The sequence below is a fragment of the Symphalangus syndactylus genome, chromosome 23, assembly GCF_028878055.3.
Source record: "Symphalangus syndactylus isolate Jambi chromosome 23, NHGRI_mSymSyn1-v2.1_pri, whole genome shotgun sequence".
NCBI lineage: Eukaryota > Metazoa > Chordata > Mammalia > Primates > Hylobatidae > Symphalangus > Symphalangus syndactylus.
Genome location: NC_072445.2, coordinates 58,188,737 through 58,212,200, shown reverse-complemented (window position 1 = coordinate 58,212,200; position 23,464 = coordinate 58,188,737). Strand labels below are relative to the sequence as shown.

Below are 23,464 nucleotides of genomic sequence, written 5' to 3'. Positions count from 1 at the left end.
GGTGCAGAGCAAAAATGAGCCAGATACGTTGGGGTGGCTCCAAGCAGACTGGAGGTAAATAATGGGAGATGAGGATGGGAAAGACAGGTTGCAGAGGGCTCTGAATGCCAGAGAAGCAGATTCAGATTAACACAGAGAACTGGCCAACAATTAGAAATCAGATTAGGGAGATAGCCTAGCAAAAGATGGGATTATTTCAAGAATGATGGATTACTAAGTATTTCAGAGAAGCCAAGAAAGAATTAGTTTTGACTATTAGAAGGACATGGATAGAAGGCTTTTAAAATAACTTTAGTTGCGTGGTGAGGACAGAAACCACGAGAGGACGCGGATGAAAGGACGAGATTGGAGTGTAAAAGCAGAGACTGATGGCCAGGAGTTCCACGGGAAGGTTAAACGGAATGGGAAGGAAACATTATGGTACAAATAGAGGAAGCAGAAGGCCAAAGGCAGGTATATTTTTCCTAAAATGAGTAGTTACTATGCCTGTGTGAAGGTAAAAGACCAATGAAGAGAGAAGAAGATTCTAGAATGAGAAAAGGCAAGTGGAGAGTTAGAACTGACCGCTGAAGTGGAGAGGGAGGGCTTGCACAGTCAGATCAGCACTTCCCCTGAGTCCACACTGAGATGCCCTTTGTAGCAGGGAGGGAACCAAGGTAAGATTTAATCTGTGTACTCCAGGTGGGCACTTATTAGATAGAAGCGTGGTAAACTCAGGCCACAAAAAGACTAAGTACCTACAGCTGCAGAAAGACAAACATTAAAGGGTTTAGCCCATCAATAGGTTCAGCAGGAGCATCAAGCCATTCTTATTCACACCCTAGAAACCTTTCTAGGTTCTTCTGCTGTGTTACGGGGAGGGTTGCAGGGGGCAGTGCAGGCGTTCAAAGAAATGTAAAGTCCCCTTGATCACCTCTCCTGCAGAAACAATGGTGCCAGGTTGTAGAGGCTACAAGTCCAACCCAAACACTATTATTTGTGCTCTAAGTGACCAAATAAAGAGGAATTCAGTTAAAATGAATGAGTACTTACGTAGAGATAAACACATCCCAGAAGTTAGTGGTTAGAAAAGGCCACTCAATTCTGCATGCATATGCCTACTTTACATTCAAAATACCAACTCTAGAAACCTTACTGCCAAACTGCTCCCAAACTTGTAGACATTTTTCCTCCACTCCCCACCTCTAAGTTGCAAGGGGGCAGATACGAAAACTTCTGAGGATTTCAGATCTAGTTCTATCTCTATTTGAGCTCTTGGCTGGCAGTAAGGGAGTAGAGAGGGCTGGGCTGGGTACAATGCCCTCCTCTATGACCAGCGGGACCAGGGCTTGCACCCCAGAAGTGGTAACTCCACGCAGGGAGCTGGGACCGCTGGCGCGGCACGCTCAAATGAGCAGCCTGTGGGTGAAGGAGACCGTAGTGTGCACTTGGGCAGAGTAAGCGCGTTTGGCGGGAGAGGGCACAGTGCTGACTGGGCATCTCTGCGTTGGAGTCGTCCCTTTCGCATGAGCCTATCTGTGCCAAGGGCTGGAAACTGGGGCTGCAGGCGGGAGGCGGGGTGTCAGCCGAGAGCACTGGCCCCTTGGCCTTGTGGCTGGGAGAGGAGTCTGGGGGAGCCCCGGGCGCCAGCCAGGGATAGCCTGATCTCTGCTCCAGTCCACAGATCCTTAACGGATTTTCTTTCTCTCCCTTCACCCCTTTCTCTCCTTTGCTCTCTTTCTTTCTCTCTCCCTCTTTTTTTTCCTTTTTCCCTCTCTTTCCCACTCCCTCCCCACCCCTTCCCTTCCTCTCCCCTCCCCTTCCCCTCCTCCCTCCCCTCCCCCTCCCCCGTGTGCGAGCCTCTTCCTCTCCCCTCCTCCCCCTTCCGCCTCTCTCCCTCTCCCTCCGTCTCCTTCTCCCTCTCAGCTCGCCGGGCGACCCTGCTCCTGCCTCCCACATTAATGGCGGCATCCTCGGAGGATGATATAGACCGGCGGCCCATCCGGAGAGTGCGCTCCAAGAGCGACACGCCGTACCTCGCGGAGGCCAGGATCTCCTTTAACCTGGGGGCAGGTAAGAACGCCCCTGGCGCCGCGCCCCCGCCCCCGCCCTGCTCCCTCCCGCCCCTCCCGGGCGCCCTCCCCGCTGCCCCCCGCAGTCGGGCGCTCAGCACTCGCGCTCTTTGTGTCTCCGGTGCGCAGAGGGCGTGTGTGCGAGCTACGGGGTGGGGGAGGGCGGCGCGTGCAGCCCCGCATCCGCCCGAGTCCCACGCGGGCTTCCCCGGCACGGGGAGGAGGAAGTGCTGTCAGTGACCACAGTGATCCCGGGAATAACCCGGAGCCCGGGCCGCGCGCCCATGCGCAGGCTGCGGGCGCGGGGTCTGGCGAGGCTCCCCGGGCGAGGTTGGCTGGCGCGGCTACTACGGGGTGGAACTTGTTGGTGACATTCAGACTCTGTTGGCTTTGACGGGTTGACGCCGCCGCTGCGGTGTTGGAGTGGAGAGAGGGGGCGGGGCTGGCCGCCAGGAACGGAACCTTTTCCTTGCACCAAGCAGCTGGGAAGCTACCGTGCTGGTCATAATAGCATGGTCTGGAGAATACACGTTAGGTGACTTGATGCTGTCCCTGGAACTGGTGCCCAAAGTGGCCCAGATCGAATTAAGTGAAAAGGGTAACTGAGGTACATGAAGGAGAGAAGAAATGAGAAAGGAAGATAGAGAGGAAAGGAAGGAAACAAGGAGGGAAGGCAATGGGGTGCCAGGGAAGGAAGGAAGGAAGGAGGGAAGGAAGGAAGGAAGGGAAGGAGGAAGGGGGGAGGGGGGAGGAGGGAGGGGGAAGGAAAGCAACAGAAGGAGGACTGAGGGATTCAGAGTAAAAAAATGCCTCAGTTGAGTCCACTGAAGGTTACTCAATGAGAAAAGCCCAGCACCTACTGTTCCCTCTGCTGCTGCTGCTGCTGCTCCCAACTCGCCTCTAGAGTGCCTTACTCGTGTGTGGTCACTATTACTGGGAAGAAGTTGTTCACCACTAACTTCATAGCTCTGCCTTTTCTGAATGACTCCTAAGCTTCCATCCTAGTTTGTTTTCTCTTCCTGTCTAAGGTCCCTTATTATTCTAGCAACTACAATAAAAGTGAGGGCATTTTCCTGAAGACTGCCTTTCAAAATAAGTTTAAAAAGCAGATGTTACCTTTTGCTTTAGGAAACTAAACTCTTGGAAATGGGACTACAACAAAATGTGTGTGAGTGTGTGTGCGCGTGCATGGTTCATGTGTTGGAGCAAAGAGAACCTTCAGATGATGGGTATTTATGCCCTGTTGAGAAGTTTCGACAAAAGAGAAAACTCTGCATAGAAAAACAAGATGCACTGACTAAGCAACCATACCCTTATGGCTGGAAGAATGGTAACTGAATGTGCCAGAGTGGCCAACTGCCTTGGAATATAATTTTCCTGTCTTGATGATTTGTTGTTTTAATCATGTATATCTTGTCACTTCTTAAATGTTTGCCTCTGACTTTGGAGCTGAAGACAAGTTTATTTAGGAAGATTTGGCATTTTCTATGGCATGCTGTAGTAGTCCATGGTTCCCACTTGGGAATTGTTAATCCCCTACTTCGGTGTTCCAGATTCAGCATATGGTTGTGAGGGGTCTCACAAAGGACCGATAGTTTCTTTTAGGAGCAAGATTGTTTTCCCAACCAAGTGATATTGGAAATTAGTCTATTGACCCCTTTGCTTAGCCCAGGAGGAACAGAGCCAAAGCAGCAGTTAGTAAATGTTGTTTACCTTCTACTAGTACTTTTCGAACAAAACAATAAAATAAAGTGCTAAACAAGAGTTTCAAGTTTCAGCTACTACTTAATTACATTGAGCCACTTTGTCACCAGATTAAACCTAGTGACTTGCAATCTTTTATTCTGTTAAATTGCTCTGGAGTCCAGTTTAAAGATTGGCTCAGACAGGACTTATCTCTGTTTCATCTGGAAATAAATAAACCAGACAAGCACTCAGTCCCTTCTATATGTCCCTTAAAATACTCCTAATGTAAAGTGTCAAGAAAGACACCAGTAAGAGAGAAATGCAGAGGATATTGTTAAAGGAGGAAGGGCATTAGCAGCCTGCTCTGTACTGCAGTCAGGGGAGCTGTCCTCCCTTGGTGGTGCTGAAGCGAGACAGAGAAGTGACTAAGGTGGACAGTGGAGGGATGGGTATTCTTTCCCTCCTGTGATGGAATCTCAAAGAAAATGCATAAGATCAGGCTACCAAAAACTTTTTCATCCCTCTCCACCTACATTTGCTGCCTATTTACTACGCATCACGCCTACTGCTCCGCTGCTCAAATCAGGCGTTTATGCTCTAATTTTGCACCAACTGCTCACTCCTGGGGCTTGTTTATTTCCAGCTGGTTTCTGGTTGCTTCCCTAACAAAGTAAGATCCACTCACAGATGTGCCTTTCCCCCGCATTTAAGAGTAATTGTAACCCCTGGTTTTAAAAGCAAACAGCCTTGTTTATCTCCTTAAGCAGCAAGTTGTAATTAAACTATTAGTGTTGTTATTAGCATTGCTGAACAGAGAAGCATGCACACTCCCAATAAATTACATAATCTGGGCATAGAGATAATTTTGTTTACGTCTTAACCACAATTTATGAACACTGAAGCACGGAAGCAGTCCTGTGCCCTTTCTTTCCACTCCTGCCCCCAATTACTTATTGTTTACTCTTTCCAGAGAAATTTTTTATTGGCTTAAACTATTTATGTTTAATATTGGCTTTCCCACACCACTAATTATACATAAACCCATGTTTGATATTTTAGAGGTTTAGCAATGCTTCAAGGAATACCTATACATATATTCCTTTTACTTGGCTATCACTAAATCATTAAACTAATCGTCCAGTTGCCAAATAAAGTGGACTGGGCATTTTGAATACTAATTAAACACTTAGGGATTTTTCAACTACACCCTATCTCCAACACTACTTAATAATATCATTTCAGAAATAACTCTGCAGCTTGAGTGAAGGATATACTTCTTCACCTACAGTGGCAAGTCAGTCAAAGAATAGCACCAAAATGTGGGTCTTTCATCAATGTATGAAGATGTTAATTTCAAGTTTCAGCTAAAATGAGAGCATAGATAACAGAAATTTTCTGAACCATGACTTTTATTTTTCTAAGAGTCCTTTTTCTAGTTTTTAAACTTCTGTTCAGCATTTAGTAGACACAAACATTGATAGATGATTGAAGATGGTATGAGTGCAAAAGAAAATTAAGTCAATATATCTGTTAAAGGTTACCCAGACACATCAAAGATTAAAACATTCAAAAAGGGATTTTTCCCTTAAGGAATTCAAATGTGTTAAAAGGATATCCTGGAGCAGAAGAGTCTGTTCATACTATTAGTAGCAAGTGTTTCTAATTGTATTCTCACTTAGAATGAACCCATCACTGACATTTATCTTGTAAGAGTGTAGCCTGCCTTATGAGGTCATTCATTCACTGCACTGCAGTCAGTGCAATGAAGAGTTGCAGCTCATCTGGCAGGTGCTTTCCCATGGGCTAGTGTACTCTATTTATCTTTATATTGACAGTATATGGAGGATTACCTGATACATAGAAGTTGCTGAAACTGAAAAACTCTATAATTACACACTAAAGTGAATGAAAGTAAGTAGAAAAATTAAGCACATCTTATATTTCTTAAAGGGGTATCAAAAGAAGGAAAGCAAGTCATCGTGATGACTTAGGATAGTTTAAAACACAAAACCAATATTAGGCACTATTGAGAAAAATGTGTCCTTTTCTAATCGTAAGGAGGATTAACTTCTGTTGATATATCAGAATTGCTTTGTATGGGGGAGATTTTAAGTTAACAGTATGGTCAACACCAGCATAATTATTCTCTTTGGAAAGCTGAGATCTGTTTTGGTTCTGGATGTCTACCAAGGACAGCTGTATCTGGCCTTCACTGGTCTCTTTCCCCCTTTCAGGCCCAGAGGACAATGGCAGTCGGAACTGGCTTGCTATGGTTTCCTATAAGGATGGATGGGTCTACAAAAAGAAGTTATAAACTAGGTCCCGGGGTACCTCTCTTCCACCCTTATCGCTTAGCTAAATAATGGAGGCCCATGATATAGAGAAGTGGCAGCTCAGAATGTGCCATCATCACTTAGCAATGAGAACTGTCCCTAAGCAAATTGTAAATATATATATATATATTTTTTTTTTGAGACAGGGTCTCACTCTGTCACCCAGGCTGGAGTGCAGTGGTGCCATCTTGGCTCACTGCAAGTTCCACCTCCCAGGTTCACGCCATTCTCCTGCCTCAGCCTCCCGAGTAGCTGGGACTACAGGTGCCCGCCACCACGCCTGGCTATTTTTTTTTTTTTTTTTTTGTATTTTTAATGGAGACGGGGTTTCACTGTATTAGCCAAGATGGTCTCGATCTCCTGACCTCATGATCCACCTGCCTTGGCCTCCCAAAGTGCTGGGATTACAGGCGTGAGCCACTGCGCCTGGCCTGGCAAGTTGTAAATATTATTGCCATCCTGATCTGAGATTGCTTCACCAACCTAAAGGTTTTGATAGGCATCCTCCTTCACTCTTTTACTGAAGAATGCCAATGTGTTCCTCACTGTATTTTTTGTTACTGATTGTAAATTGAAGGCAGACCATTTAGGTCTGGCTTTTATTTGGTGGCCCAAACTCTTCTTTTAAGTATTGCTTCCTGTATTTGGTAGGCAGAATTCAAATGGTGGATCTCACAGCTCACCAGGAGCCTCTAGTGTGGAAGCCTTCCTTCCTTCTGTGCTGTATATAGTTAGAGCAAGCTAACCTGATAATCTCATTGTGTCATGCATTAAGATGGTACCAGTGAAGATCATCCCAGATAGTGTAATGAATATTTAAAAGGTACAAGAAAGTAAGTACAGTTGGCCTTCAGCATTCATGGGTTCCACATCTGTGGATTCAACTAACCAGGGATGGGACATATTTTTAAAAAATGAATGGCTGCATTGTACTGAACATGTAAAGTGTTATTTCATTATTTCCTAACTGATACAATATAACAACTATTTACCTAACATTTACACTGTATTAGGTATTATAAGTAATCTAGAGATAATTTAAAGCATACAGGAGGATGTGTGTAGGTTATATGCAAATACTACACCATTTTATGTAAGGGATTTGAGTATCCACGCATTTTGTTATTCGCAGGGGATCTTGGAACCAATCTCATGGTTACCAAGGGATGGCTGTAATTAACACTATGAGTAAATGGGAAGCCCTTTCCCATAAATATTTAATTTGTGAAACAACTTGAACACAGAATCTATGTTGGGTAATCAAATTTTCTTAGAATCTTTGGTCTGAGCATCATTATTATTTTTAAACATGTTGGTATTTACAATTATCTTATGGCTACATGGTAAATTACTTTTTTGGTTTGTCTATATATGTCTATATAATTTAATTCTATAAAATCCCACAGAGGCGTGTTTTATAGGAAATATGTGAGGCAAGAGTCAGAAGAATTTGATTCTAATGCATCACTTTCCTAAGACCATGGGCAAGCCATTTAACCTTTTGGGGTTTGATTCACTCAGCTCTAAGATGAGGGTTTTAGATTTAAAGTCTCTGAAGTCCCATTCAATCTAAAAATAACTGATACTTCTAACTCTAGCTGTATTACTGGATACGTCCTATACCTGATTTTATAGATAGTCTTATTTGTTGTATAAAACATATAAAATAGCCTCATTACAATAAGAATGAAAATATTTGATCACAGCAAAGTTATGGAAATTTTTGAGTTAAAAGAGGAATGAATCTCTATTATATAGGCACATTTATATACAAAATAGTAGTTAAAATATTTTTAATTTGAATATTCAGGGATTAGAGTCTTAATACAGTTGATGATCTCTAGATATTTGTTGTATAATAGAATAAGATATTAAAGAAATTTTAGCAATAAATGGAGAGTGAGGACACTAAATACTAATTCGGCTCCTAATTGGCATTTCAAGTCTTATAACCCGTTCTCCTTTATAACTAATTTAAATGGGTATGTAAGATCTATATTTCCCCTTTACCCTTTTAGGTTACCAGGGAAGGTAAACATGTGGGCAGACCAGCTAAATGGCAGAATCCTACAAAGCAACAAAGTATGTCTTTGGAATTCACAGAAAGAAGGATCCTAACCTCTAAGCACCGACCTAGCCATGAACTACAAAGAAACTTCCTTCCCTTTTTCTTCACAGGCATATAAACTGACAGGTTCATCACCTACCAGTCATAATAAATGCAGCAGAGGCACATTGATACATTTTCATACATAGATTCTAACACTAAAGCAAAAAAAAAAAATGTAAAGTTATTTATGGAGTCGCTTTTTGACATATGCAACTTGAATTCATGATCATTATTTAGTGTATAAGAATTAAAATTCAGGTGGGAACAGAAGACAATTTGTAGAGCCTTTTTTCTCCTTAAGTTCATGGGGTGAAAAAGGGGACATACATTACAGCCAATGTCTTGTAAGGGCCTGAAAGAACAGTTGATATAACATTTTCTTCATTGTATGGTACAAGAGAAACTCTAATATTTCATATTTTGTTCCTCACTTTCCTTACCCACTTTGGTAGGTGCTAAAGTGGATGTGATTTCGGGGTGGGGGAGTGGGCAGTGTTGACATTTTAATTGCTTTAATTTACAAGTCTTCTATATAATGAAGGGTAGTTAAATAAAAGACAAAATCAATTTTATGACCTTGTTGAATGATGACAGATTAGCATAACTTTCTTCACAGTTACTGAAGGACAACAGGAATAATATCACGCTAGTAGATGTTTAACATTCGTGAATCTAAGTGCGATGTAAAAGCCTGTAGGCTGTCTATTGATCCTTTTTGCCACATTTGTATACATTAAACTAGCAATTCAGCAGCAGAATCTTTGATAGCAAATATTTGGGCTGTAACTGTAGATGAGAGTTTAATATACATTTTGGTTTTGAGATAATTCTGAACTTTATCAATATGTTCATTTGCCATTTGTAGACATGGAAAGGCCATTATTGTCAGATCTCTATCAACCAAACCACTAGGTGGTCGAATATTAAATCATGGTTTAATCAAAGGTACAGAAAAACCTGTATTATTCATGAGTTTCTCTCTTATTCCACCTGGGCCCTCTTTTAGACCATTTTTTAGACACTTGGGATACATCAGTGATCAAATAGCATCTTACTTTCATATATTTTTACTACCAAAAGTGGGTTATGAGCAAAAAACATTAGAATATATCAGTAAATTGTATTGTATGTTATAAGTCGATGTGTTAAGACAAAAATGAACCAGGCAGGCTAAGAGGGTATGGCATATGGGAGCAGGAAGAGGAGAGGATTTCAAGATAGGCAACATGGAGGAGAAGGGCTTTGAACACAGTTCTTCAGTGCAGGTAAAAGAATGAACAATGCCAATATGGGGTGGGGAGCAGACTGAGAGACAGCTGAGGACAAGCAAGTGAAAAGGACCTACACCAGAGTGTTCCTGGCATGGCAAGGAGACCAGTGTGGCTGGAGAGGAGTAAGGAAGGGAGACGAAGAGGGGGATTAAGAAGGAATGGGGACCAGACAAAATTTGGTGGACCTTGCGAAGACTTTGACTTTACCCTCAGTGAAGTGTGGAGCACTGCAGGGATTTGCGCATAGGAGTAACACCGTCTGACAGATTTTTTAAAGGATCATTGGGGCTGTTGAGTTCAGAACAGACTAGAGAGGGGCACCGAAGAAGCAGAGAAGCCAGTTTGGAGGCTGTGATGGCAAGCCAGAGAAACAGTGGCGGCTCATCAGCGTGGTACAGCAGAAACAGTGAAAAATGGTAAGGGTCTTTGTGTGTTTGAAGATATAGCCAGTATGCATTCATGATGGATTGAATGTAGGTTGTGAGAGAAGGAGAAGAGCAAGCAGTAATTCACAGGTTTCACCTGAGCAATAGGAAGGATGGAACGATCATTTGGGGGCACGGAGGATTGGTCAGGAGCTCAGAGACAGACGTGTCAAGTGTAAGACCTCTATCAGACATCCAAGTGGCTACATTTAAAAAGCAGTTATGGCCAGGTGCAGTGGCTCACACCTCTAATTCTAGCACTTTGGGAGGCCGAGGTGGGCGGATCACCTGAGGTCAGGAGTTCGAGACCAGCCTGGCCAACATGGTGAAACCCTGTCTCTACTAAAATACAAAAAATCAGTCTGGTGTGGTGGCGTGTACCTGTAGTCCCAGCTCCTCTGGAGGCTGAGGCAGGATAATTGCTTGAACCCGAGAGGCGGAGGTTGCAGTGAGCCGAGGTCAAGCCACTGCACTCCAGCCTGGGAGACAAAGCGAAACTGTGTCTCAAAAAAAAAAAAAAAAAAAAAAATTAAAAAGCAGTTATGCAAGTCTCAGGTTAAAAATGAGATCTGGGCAAGGGGCAGTGGCTCACGCCTGTAATCCAAGCACTTTGGGAGGCTGAGGCAGGCAGATCACAAGGTCAGGAGTTCGAGACCAGCCTGATCAACATAGTGAAACCCAGTCTGTACTAAAAATCCAAAAGTTAGCCGGTGTGGTGGCATGCACCTGTAGTCGCAGCTACTCGGGAGGCTGAGGCAGGAGAATTGCTTGAACCCAGGAGGCGGAGGTTGCAGTGAGCAGAGACCACGCCATTGCACTCCAACCTGGGTGAAAGAGCGAGACCCTCTCCAAAAAAATAAAAAATAAAAAAAAGGCCCAGAAATAAATATTTAAGTTGACATTATAAGCATTTTCTCATTTATTTCTCACAATGACCCCCTGAGATTGATATTATTGTTATTATCCTAATTTTATCCATGTGGAAATAAATCACAGAGAAGTTACATGACGTAGTGAAGGTACTACAGCTAAAAGAACTGGAATTTGGATTCTGTTTCATATGACTTCACAACCTGTATACTTAATAGACATGATTTACCACAAGACAGCGAGCTTATATTACCAGCTTTTCTATGGGGTCACATTTAAAGCTGGACATTGCTAAAGGAAAGAAGAGATGGAACTAGGAATGTATCCTAACCCAGTATTGAAAAGAGAAAATTGGGGCCGGGCGCAGTGGCTCACGCCTGTGATCCCTGCATTTTGGGAGGCTGAGGCGGCTGGGTCACTTGAGGTCAGGAGTTCGAGACCAGCATGGCCAACATGGTGAAACCCTGTCTCTACTAAAAATACAAAAAATTAGCCAGGCGTGGTGGCACGTGCCTGTAATCCTAGCTACTGGGGAGGCTGAGGCAGGAGAATTTTTTGAACCTGGGAGGCAGAGGTTGCAGTGAGCCAAGATCACACCATTGTACTCCAGCCTGGGTGAAGAAGCGAGACTCCACCTCAAAAAAAAAAAAAAAAAAAAAAAATGACTGGAATTCACTGTGAGAAATGCACTTTATGGCACCCCACATAACACACATACATATTTATTATAATTGAAATAAAATATTCTCCAAAATACCCTTAAGGTGCAAATTACTCTGATGTTTTCTATGTTATCCTATCCCATCCCTTGCCACTCCACTCCACTTTAATATATTTTTATTATAAAAATGCTAATTATGACCTACCTAAATAACTTTACAACCTACAATTTGAAAAACATTTATTTAATTGGTGGATTTCTCGAGGCTAATTCTAAACTCAGAAAAGGCATTTGCAAAAAAAAAAAAAAATCCTACTTTGGTACTGAATGGCTGAGAGTGTGGTAAATTTATTCTCTTACCTGGAGATGAGTCAAGGTGAAAAAGAAAACTCCCAAAGAGTAAGTACTGACCTAGCCCTTGGGCACAGTGGGCACGGGGCCACACTGATGATAAGTTTAGGGGCTAAGAAAAACGTTTTAATTTCTTTTACAGTCAGAAGGAAAAAATGAATATAATCCAACACATGGATTATATTTGTCTTTTTACCCACACAGTGATAAAATATAGTTTTTGGTACTTTGTGTAGTGAAAGGGACCCATAAAGGCAAAAGGACCTAGGACCATGGAAGTCATCATGGGCCCTGCAAAGAGGGAAAGAGGAGCAGTGACAAAGACCATTCTTTTCAGAGGTAGCACAGTGGTTATGAGGATATACCCTAGAGCCAGACTTCCTGGGTTCTGATCCTCACTCTGCCGCTTACTGGCTGTATGACCTTGAGCAAGGCATTTAACCTCTCCCTTCCTCAGTTCTCTCACTTGTAAAATAGGACTAGTGATAGTAATCATCTTAGAGAGTTGTTCTAAAGAGCAAATAAATAAGTGTAAAGCACTTAGAATAATGCCTGACACATAGTGAGCGTTTGTTAGCACAAAGTGGAGAATGAGGTCCATTATGTTTCTCCTTCTGCCTCATGCTTGTTCTGTTCCTCCAGGATTCTACCAAAACTTTAAAAAATGATTCTTTTCTGATGACCACATGTTACTCTTCAGAGCAGACCAAATGAGTTACAAATTCAGAAACACTCACAGAGGGAGAAAAATTTTCCTGCCGTTATATTTTACCCCTATTCAATCCTTCTTACTTAGACAACAGAATGAATATGAGTAGCCCCAAATGAGAAAGGAAGTCACCCCCAGACTTAGAAAGTTAGGAAAATTTACATTAAGAATAGGTCATCCTCTGAGTAAAGTTGAATGAATCAACCTTGAAATACCTCTTACAAATGGCCACGTGGAAATGAGAAAGACCTACTGGAAATTCAATAATCCTCTGAACTTAGAGGAAGTGTCGTGTGGGGAGGGAAACAAAAGAAGAGCAGAGAAAGAGATACAGGGAGAAGAAAAGAGGGAGGCAAAGAAAAAGGGGAGGAGAAATAGAACACAACCTTCCAGTTTGGGAGGCCATACATATTGGTCAGAAGATCACATCAAAAACCACAGAGGCCAGGGGCAGTGGCTCACACCTATAATCCCAGCACTTTGGGAGGTCGAGGCGGGTGGATCACCTGAGGTCAGCAGTTCGAGACCAGCCTGGCCAACATGGTGAAACCCCGTCTCTACTAAAAATACAAAAATTAGCTGGGCGTGAGGGTGCACACCTGTAATCCCAGCTACTCGGGAGGCTGAGGCAGGAGAATCGCTTGAATCCGGGAGGCAGAAGTTGCAGTGAGCTGAGATCATGCCATTGCACTCCAGCATGGGCAACAAGAGTGAAACTCCATCTCAAAACAAACAAACAAACAACAGAATCTTAGCTTTCTAAAGTCCAGTGGAGCATCTTCTCCTGTCTGAATAATGGACACAAGCATTCTGTGAATGGGTTTGGAGACCTACTGGTTCCAAAACCCAGGTCTGCTACTTGTGAGCTGAATCATCTCTCTGAACCTCTAAAACTTGTAACGTATGGATAACACTTTCTGCCTAATTTTCATTGCTACTTTGAAAACCAAATGTGAAAATGCTTTGCCAACAGCCAAGTGCCATACAAAGGCAAGAAACAGATGTGGTCTGGGTGAATGGGACAGCTTTAAATGTCTAGCTCTGGCAAAACTAAGGCACTAAAATAAAAATGTGAAACATAGACTGATTTCCCCTAAAGCATTGCCTTTGCCATGGCCAAAAACTAAATACAGCCTAATAGACCAGAAACACTGACTCCAGCATTTAACAATTTGTACATTTAAGCCATTTCCATGCTTCCACTGTCAACTCTCATCATTATATGAAATATGGTCTCAGGATATTATGTTCCATTAGTAAGAGACAAAGTGCTTGAATTTTACAAGTGTTTTTGAGTCACAGACGTTTTTAACTTCTTAGTGTGGTCCTGACCTCACTTCATCTTTTCACTTGATAACAGTCATCAAAAAGGCACTTGACATGAAGCAACTGTACTTCCTGCTAGGACCATGTGATTTGCCACGTAGGCTGCTAGTCCAACTTAGCCCAAGGCAGACGCTCAGCCAAGTAACCAGGGAGTATTCTTTTTCAGTCACCTCTCCCCTTTTCTTCACCCTCTCCCTCTTTCCCCAGCTGAATGCCCTAATTACTTGTTTTGATATTACAAAAACACAACCCAAGGTTCAAGGCAAACCTTCCTTTCTGAAGTGGGGAGACTTAAAGATCCCCTGTGAATCTGCAGAAGTCTAGGGCTGTTCACTACCTCCCACTCAAACCATAGAATGACACAGTTCGCACAGCTGTGAAGCCAGCTGCCCTGCATTTCTTCCAGACCTCACGCCACGCTGCCTTCCAGCAACATCCTTGCTCTAGCTGCTCATGACCCTGGCTGTAATCAGAGAAGAAGCAACTCTTTCAATAACAAAAGTGATTTCTCCCAACAGTTTTGGTGCGGGACCTATAAATGCCTTCCGGGTGTAAGGAGACTTAGTTCTAGAAACAGTTGGTCCAGGTTAAAGTTATTCAATTGGAATAGAACAGGCAGAAGCAAATTTATGACTGACTGGGTTTTTACATATTTATTTATGTATTTATTTATTTGGTCTTTGAGTTTTACAGTTTAGAAGACCCTCCTAAGCTATGAATTTTATTCATTAAAAAAAGTAAAATGTTTCAGCCAATTGTCTGGGGCTGGAGCTGTGACGGATAATGCAGACCACACCAAATTTCGGTTAGTCACTGCTTCTCTGTTATCCATGATTTGTGATTCCACATGATTTTCATGGCTGTATTTTACTGCATTTGACATAAATAACACTTGGTTAATAGGCTTTGAGCAAATTAGATGCTTGATACATTATTACAATTGTGCAAAATTTCACAATGGCTAAATCTTTTTTCAAGCTGTAAAATGCCTGAAGTAGTTTTCTTTTAACCTATCATGTAAGAAGTTCATTTTAAATATGCAGGAATAAATCATTAGTGTGGTTTCTGAAATCTTAGCCAAAGATGGTCCCTACACTCCAGATACCACTCTATCCTCACCTCAGAACCCCTCCCTGTGCCATGAAGCAACCAGGCAGCCTTGACAACAATTACTGTAAATGACACTTGGTTTGCTGTCTAGTGAATTAGAAAATTCTTCGTTTTTAAAAGTTGATATATATGTTTGCATCTATAGGTCAGGTCCTTTCAGGTATCTTAAGAACATTTAAATTTCTAGAAATAAAAGATTTGCGCTTGTTTTTCTTGACTGCCAAAATCTGAGTCAAACCATGTCACCACTTGTTTCATAGAACAGCAGTCAGGCAAGGCGCGATGACTCACGCCTGTAATCCCAGCACTTTGGGAGGCTGAGGTGGGTGGATCACCTGAGGTCAGGAGTTCGAGACCAGCCTGACCAACATGGAGAAACCCCATCTCTACTAAAAATACAAAATTAGCTGGACGTGGTGGTGCATGCCTGTAATCCCAGCTACTTGGGAGACTGAGGCAGGAGAATCGCTTGAACCTGGGAAGCAGAGGTTGCAGTGAGCTAAGGTCGTGCCATTGCACTCCAGCCTGGGCAACAAGGTGAAACTCCATCTCAAAAAAAAAAAAAAAAAAAAAAAACCAGAAAAACCAGCAGCCAAATAAATGGCAACATGTATTAAGTCTAAGACCAACTGAAACCATCCACAAAAATAATACCAGGTTAACACAAAGTAAGCTCAAATCAGCCTTACACTCACTTCATTGGCCTCTGGGTTACAGCTCATATAATATGATCTGTATGAACAATTTCTGTTGTAAAGCTACCTCATAAAGAAATATATCATCTATGGAGTCCTTTCATAAACCCAATTATAGGAACAATTCAGCAGAGTTATAGCTACTGGGATCTGTGTTCTGTCTCCTCTGTGGTTCTGCTTATTAAAGACAGTGAAGTGAAAATATTGAGGTGGGAAAGAAACAGTGACTGAATTTAGCCAACACAGACAAGGCCGGCATAATTACTCAGTCAGGCATAACTTTAGTTCCCTCCTATTGCTGTGTTGCCAGATTCATGTATTATAGATGTTTCATCCTAAGTAAAAGCTATAAGCAGCCCCTTTATACACAAATATGAATGTAATGTCAATATCTCACCAATTTATTTGCACAAAATTATGCATGATTCATTAAAAAATCAACTGGTTATTTAGTTTAAATTTAACCATCACAGTACTTTGTTAACTAAGACCTTTGGTGGCAAGGGGCAGAAGGAAAATAAGAATAGTGATTAATAAAACATATTATTAATTAATAATTAATAAAAATATATTGTTTGGAAAAAAAGCCCGAGAAATATGTGATTTCTTTTAACCTTATACCAAAGCTCAAAGCAGAAGGCATTCATACCAAATTTGTTGTTCCACACAGAGTTGAAATGGTAACACTAATTTGAAAAAAAAATCACGTTATAATAAAAAGGCACAGAAGGGGACTAAGTAGAGAAGTAGATGTTAATGTACAAATGAAAACTTTTCTGCTGCCAAGATTCATCCTTCAGAACTAGAAGGAAATGAGAATCTTGCTATGAATACTAGTGCATTGATTCAAGTTTTTAATGCATTTGCTGCACACAAAGTATTGTGGAGCAAATGTGTATTAAAGCTAGTATTACTGTGTATTAAGGCTAGTGCAATTTTCTTTCTAGTTGCTGGTTGCCACAGGTCTTTATTCTCTGTCAACCTCTGAAAAGCTCAAATAGAACCCAATAGTCACAATGAATCTTGAGCACAGTCTAGTGTCTTTTCTAAATTATAGCTAGTTTCATTTATCTTGTGGTTTTTCTTGGTGACTTAAGAGAAAATAATCATGTTATTTATGTGGGTTCGTAAAAACATTATTATTTTTTCCCTGAAGTCCTTCATTTCTGTAAACCTCTTGCTGAAGTTCAATTATTTTTCTCCCCTGAGTGGGAGAACACGGTTTCAAGGCTTGGGTTCTCATAAACTTCTTTCATTACTTTCCTGGCCCTGCCTAGGATATGGATAAAATTCCTTATGGTGGTGAAGGTTTAGGGCTCTACTGTCAGGACCAGATGAAAATAGTGGCATTGAAAGTAAAAGGTAGAGCTCTAACCTTCCTTGGGAAGTGCAGCTCCCACTGATTTGCAATCTATCATCATGCATAGAAGGAGAAAATGTCTAGAGTTCATGGATACATATGGGAGGTGCTCTGGTCAGGTAAAGATGAAATGATGGTCTGAGTGCTCTTGGTGGTGCTGGGAAGCATTCAGTAGCAGAAGAAGATAAGTGTGGATTTGAGGCACAGACGTGGGTTTGAATTCTGACACTGTTGGGCAATTGTAGAGCAAGTTTATTATCTTTCCGAATGGTAGCTTGCTTACTTATACAATGGAAATATTCATATTTCAGAGTTATGAGAATTTAGTTAAAGGGGGATAGGAAATGAAGTACCTGGCATAGTCAATGCTCTATAAGCACCTTTCAAACAACTCAGGCAAGAAGGAGGCTCAGTTTTGTTTATCAACATAAAACCTTGATGTTGTATCACCATGATAAGGAAAGATGACTTGCTATCTTTTATTTTGATTTATTGCATGAAATATTAATCTAACAAACATTCATCAGAAGCTTGCTATGTGCACAATACAAGTTAACAATTTCATCAACAACTAAATCTATCAGTAGAAATATCAACATCCGTAAGAGAGATTTCCTTTCCGAGGCAAGGGACAACATCCGCCTAATTCACCTGTAAATCCTCAGTGGCTAGCAGAGGGCATAGCCTGTAATAGGTGCTCAAAGAGTATTCATTGAATGAAAGAATGCATGAGGGTAATGACCACTTCCCCACGAGTCCATCTTTAGACCAAACTTATAGGATTTCTTCTTCATTATCTAGTAATATCTACAAACATCTTCATATATCTGGTCCTTGATTTATTCTGGCAATTTCTGTATGCGGAAGCTCTAGAGCAAAGAGAAAAACTTGTCCGCTCAGAGCTGCCTGCAAGCCCATCAGGCCTCTTAGCATTTCTGTTTCCACTCCTTCAGCCCCTGGAATAATGTAGAGACCTGATGTTCTCTACAGAGTTTGTGTTTAGGTCATATGGAAAGAAAGGGTTATTTTGATTTTTACTCATGTTATATTATGGTTGCAATATGACTTGCAATGATACATACCATTAGCTTTTCCTCATCAATATTCAACTCATGGCCTCCTCCCAAGTGACTTCCTAGACAAGAAGCAAGATTTAACATGCAATTCTTGCAAAGAACACCAGATGTTACTTCCCCTACACTTCAAAAATAAGGATGCCTTTGATTTTGCCAATTTTGAAAATGCAGAGTGGAAATGAAGCAGGTACAGCCTGACCATAGTGTGTTTCTCCTCATTGACTCAGAAATTTTTTTCTTTTTGACCTGGACCCTAGGAACTATCATCACTGTGACAAAAATCATGGGTGCCTCCCATTTTATATATTTCTGAAAACGATACCTGAACTTTTAAAAACAAACCTTACTGAAATGGAAATGATGTGCTCCACCTCAGAGGCTGTCCTTCATCTCCATGTCCTGAGAATATAAACTTGGATGAAACGGAATTTTTCTTTCATTCTGTTGTCATGCTCAGGCTGCCTTACAATGAATAGAAGGAAAATTATTATTAAGATATTTGAAGAATTGAGCAGAAAGAAAGCTGAGAGATTACCTATTCCAGTGAACATGTCTTGCAGGTGAGGAAATTGTGGCCTACAGAACTCTGAGGTCCATAAGAGGAGAAAAACAAAGTGAAAAGGAAAAACCCCTGGAATCTAGAAATTTCGTAGTAACTTAGTTCCAGGGGTATGTTGAGCTGACTCTTTAGGTTCATGAGAGCTGACTGTGCACATCTCTTCCCAATTTCAAGGTTAGTGATGTCATATTGGTAGCTTGAAATTGGTCACGGAGGCAACACATACACCGTGGAAGTCAGCAAAAACAACTATAAATTAGAGAGTTGGTTGTTAAACATTTACCAGCACACCAGTGCTCAGTTCACAGAGTTGAGTATGATATTTAATAGACATACTGTCAGCACTATCTAAGTACACATACAAATAGTTTAGGCATGTTTTATTTGCTGCTAAAAATATTGAAAGAAAAGTATCAGAATGGTTTTGCTCAACCAATTTAATGTGGCAACTTAATGTTCAAATGTTTATTTCAAAGGATCTAGAAGCATGTTGATAGGTAACTTTATTATTGCTTTACTGCTATTTTAATATGGAAAAATCAGTATGGCTAAGGTGAAAGACTGTAAGCATGTCTATTGAAAATAGGCTTCCATCTTTAGAATACATATAAATCTATATGATATAGGCATATTCAAACAATTTTTCATAGGAGATATTTTATCCCCTCACATTGTATTTTGGTCATGTATGAAGATGAAAATGGATTGCCTTTTGCAGTCCATTCAATAATAAGTCAGGTGGGTCAGCATCCCAACATATTATGCAGAATTTCCACATTTCCCAGCTAATGTCACTGTAATACGTTAACTCTGTTTGCAATCCAGTTTCAATCAAACAAATGGTGAGTCATTTGCAGCGCCCCCACACAAGGCTTGCCAGCTGGCAAGGTGCATCTGGAAGCAAGAAGTCAACAACTGTTCAGAATTCCCCCAGCCTCACTCTCCTCAGCACCATTTCTTGACTAGATCAGAACTTTAAGAAAGTCATTATATGTAGGCCTTCCAAAGGAAGCCTCTATAAATCATGTTTCAGTTTCTGCAAGACACATGTGTTTTTTAAGCAATGGAGAGAAAGGTTTCCTTCATTGATTTGCTTTCCAAATCGTTGCTAACTTAGAGTAAATGCAGCTGTAGATGAAATGGGGGTTCCAGGTGAGCACCTGACTTGCTGCAGGGAGACATGAGAAATCTCCTTTACACTTTCTTTTTTAAAAAATGTGACTTGATGATGACCATAAAGGACTACCTGTGCATACACCAAGAAACCAGATTAGAATTTTACATTTATGCCCAAACATGGCGTAGGGTAATACATGAGACTATTTGCCCTCTTGGTGTGTTTTAAAGCTCTCCGGGACATTTTCGGGCATTCTGACATACAGAGGAAAATGATTCAGAGTGGGAGATCACTGATGAAGAAAATAGCCAAAGGATGGAGAATTCCAGGAAAAATGACAAGCCAAACTCAATTAAAAGACATTGATAAATCTTGTTTAAGTTACTGTAGCATATTCTACCTGAACAAATGAATCAAGCAGAAATTTTTAGTGGTACTTGGCTTAAATATTATTGCATAATGGGCTTGGCATTTTTCTTTGATGTAGAAAGTGAGACCTAGCGCATTAGGATAATTAGGTTTGTCAACTGGGAACTAGAATTACCTGATTTTGACAAGTTTGATATGACTAGGTACAATAGCATCTCTCTCTGTGGGGACAATCTCTTAGAACGCTATCAAATCCTTTTTTTTTTTTTTTTTTTTTTTTTTTTGAAATGGAGTCTCGCTCCGTTGCCCAGGCTGGAGTGCAGTGGTGCAATCTTGGTTCACTGCAAGCTCCGCCTCCCGGGTTCACACCATTCTCCTGCCTCAGCCTCCCAAGTAGCTGGGGCTACAGGTGCCTGCCACCACGCCCAGCTAATTTTTTGTATTTTTAGTAGAGATGGGGTTTCACCGTGTTAGCCAGGATGCTCTCGATCTCCTGACGTCGTGATCCGCCCTCCTCGGCCTCCCCAAGTGTTGGGATTACAGGCGTGAGCCACCGCGCCCGGCCCAAATCCTTTTTAAGAAACAGATCCTGGAAGAAACAGTTATCACCATCAAACCCCTGTGGTGTAACAGATCCTGCGAAGAGATACCTTTAGAATGGAGATTGGATTTTACTTTCCTTAGGGGTTTGGGTGGGTGAATTAGTATGAAGGGGCAACATTTTTTTTCATCTGTAGCTGGCATTTAGGTTGACTCCATATCTCAGCTATTGTGGTTACCACTGCAGTAAACGTGGGGTACAGATATTTATTTCACATATTGATTTCATTTATTTGGCATATACCCAGAAGGGGAATGCTGGATCATATGGTAGTTATATTTTTAATTTTTAAAGGAACCTCCATACTGTTTTCCATAATGGCCCATCTACAGACGAATGGATAAAGAAAATGTGCTATCCACACACACAAACACACACACACACACAATGGAATACTACTGAGCATAAAACAGAATGAAATCCTGCCATTTGCAGCAAGATGGGCAAACTCAGAGGACATTATATTAAGTGAAATATACCAGGCGCAGAAGACAAGTATCAACATGATCTCACTCATATATAGAATCTTAAAAAGTTGATTTCATATTAGCAGAGAGTGAAATGGTGGTTACCAGAGGCTGAGGAGCATAGAGGAGACAAGGATTGTCATTGGTGAGGACTGGGAGAGGTTGGTCAATCAGTACAGTTACAGTTAAACAGGAGGATATGCACAGTAGGGTGACTATAGCAAATTACAATGTATTGTGTATTTTAAGACAGCTGAAAGAGAAGATTTTGAATGTTGTCACCACAAAAAAATAAGTGTTTAAAGTGGTGGATATGGTAGTTGCCCTGATTTGGTCATTCATGCTATGTATACATGCATTGAAACATCACATCTCATAAATATGCACAATTATTATGTGTCAAGTATAAATTTAAATGTTAAAACATTTTCACCTTCTTTATCTTTTTGAGAAAGGAATGAATTCCAGTCTTGATTTGAGTTGGGGTCTGTGGGTTTTACAGAGTCTAGCCCACTGGGTTTGAATCCCACCTACAGCCTCACTATGTATGGGACCTTGAGTTAATTGATGAACCCTCTGTGTTTTACTTCTTCTGGGATAAACTGGGGATAATATTTTAATAGCATCTATTTCACAGTTGTGAGGATTAAGATAAGGCAATATGAATAAAGGTCTTAGAATGGTCGTGGGTACATAGAGAGCACTGAGGAAATGTTCACTGGCCCAGTCAGCCCAGGATGCTAATAAGCTTTAGAGACTCAGCACCTGCTGGGAGAAGAGTCACAGACAGACTCAGGCTGAGCAGAGCCAGCTGGCTCAGCTGTGAGATCCCTCTGTGAGGCGATGTTTTTGCGTTGCGTCTCCTTCTGTACAGATCTGTGTACAGGCTCAGAGGAAAATCTCTTTAACTCCCCAAGTCGAGCCTTGGCTGAAGCAACTTGTCCCACGCCATAGTTCAGGCTGTGTTTGGGAAGACTCGAGTCTCTTTTAGGTAACTCAACTTTGGGGGTAAATCATTTAACTCAGGAGGCACATAAAGATGTGCTATACCAGTGTATAGTCACTTATAATTCTTTTTGGGATGCTGATGCGATTTGAAATGTCACAGGATGTGGGAAGCAGGGTATGAGTCAGTGAAGACTTCAGGTCCTCTTGCCCTTTCCTTTGGAAAGCCTCCTTGCTGTGCCCTCCCATTATGGGGACTCTTAAACTGATTTTACAATTATTCCAGAGTGGGGATAGCAGGACTAGCACTCCAGGTATTAATACATCTGTTTTTACAACAGTCATCTATTTAGCATCTCCTATGCCCAGACCCTGCGTAGACACTATGGGTACAAAGATAGGTAAGCATGACCCTCGTTTTTGGGAACATGAGTCTGGCTGGGTAGAGGGATTGTAAACAGATGGTGACATAGTTGAGACACAGACAAAGCATCACTGGACACAGGAAGTGAAGAGGCTGGCCCTGTCTGGGAGAGCAAGGGATCTTCAGAGACAAAGGCACTGAGGTTGGTCCTCAAAGGATGAGAGGATATTTCCCAGGGATGAAGCCATGTGTGGAGGCACATGGAGGAGGAGCTTCAAGAGTTGAGGGGCATTCTAATCAGAGAAGACAGTCTGCACAAAACTCATTAGGCATTTAAGGCCCCCTGGTTCACAAGATTGTATATGTATTCCTTGAAAAACGTTCATAGATCATCTGCAGTGCACTGAACTGGCCGTGGCAAGACAAAGACATCTCTGCCATCGAGGAGCACACGTGAGAGGAAAGACAGGTGTGGAAGGTGAATGTGATGTAGCATAGGAGCTTGAGCAGCCTCTGTACTTGGGGGTTAGAGGGAGCGACAGAAAACGGGGAGCCTCTCCAGCAGAGCCTGGGGACCCAGTGTGGCTTCTTGGTGAAGGCTATGCTTGAGCAGGGCTTCAGGAAAGAACATTTAACCCCAGAAAGGAAGAGGAGAGAGTGTGTGTAAAGGCATGAGTGCAAATTGCATGCCAACGTTGCAAAGAACAAGAAAGGTGGTAGGACTGGAACCTGTCGTGGGAGCAAGGACATGCAGAGGATGAGACTGGAGAGGGAGCTGGACAAGGCAGGGCCCCAGAGGCTTTTGCTCCAAAAAGCTCATGATAGCAACATGAGGAAGATGGATCAGAGCAGCCCGAAACTAGAAGCAGGGAGGTACTGGGTTGATCTTAAACATTTGGCAAGACATGATAAAGGCTTGAGTTAGAGCAGTAATAGGAATGGAAAATTAATTTAGGGTTAAGACATTTTTAAGAGGTGAGATACCCAGGACCTAGTAAACAATGACCA

The 23,464-nt window shown here is 41.7% G+C and overlaps 1 protein-coding gene across 6 annotated transcripts in view; it reads left to right on the top strand.

Annotated features, from left to right (window-relative positions):
• Positions 1 to 23,464, top strand: part of PHACTR1 (phosphatase and actin regulator 1) — a 584,673-nt gene that overhangs the window by 31,892 nt on the left and 529,317 nt on the right. For all 6 annotated transcript variants that reach the window (XM_055263199.2, XM_055263196.2, XM_055263195.2 and 3 more), the window contains one exon: positions 1,906 to 2,052. In XM_055263199.2, the coding sequence (XP_055119174.1) occupies positions 1,906 to 2,052 (147 nt within the window). The remainder of the gene's footprint in view (positions 1 to 1,905; positions 2,053 to 23,464) is intronic.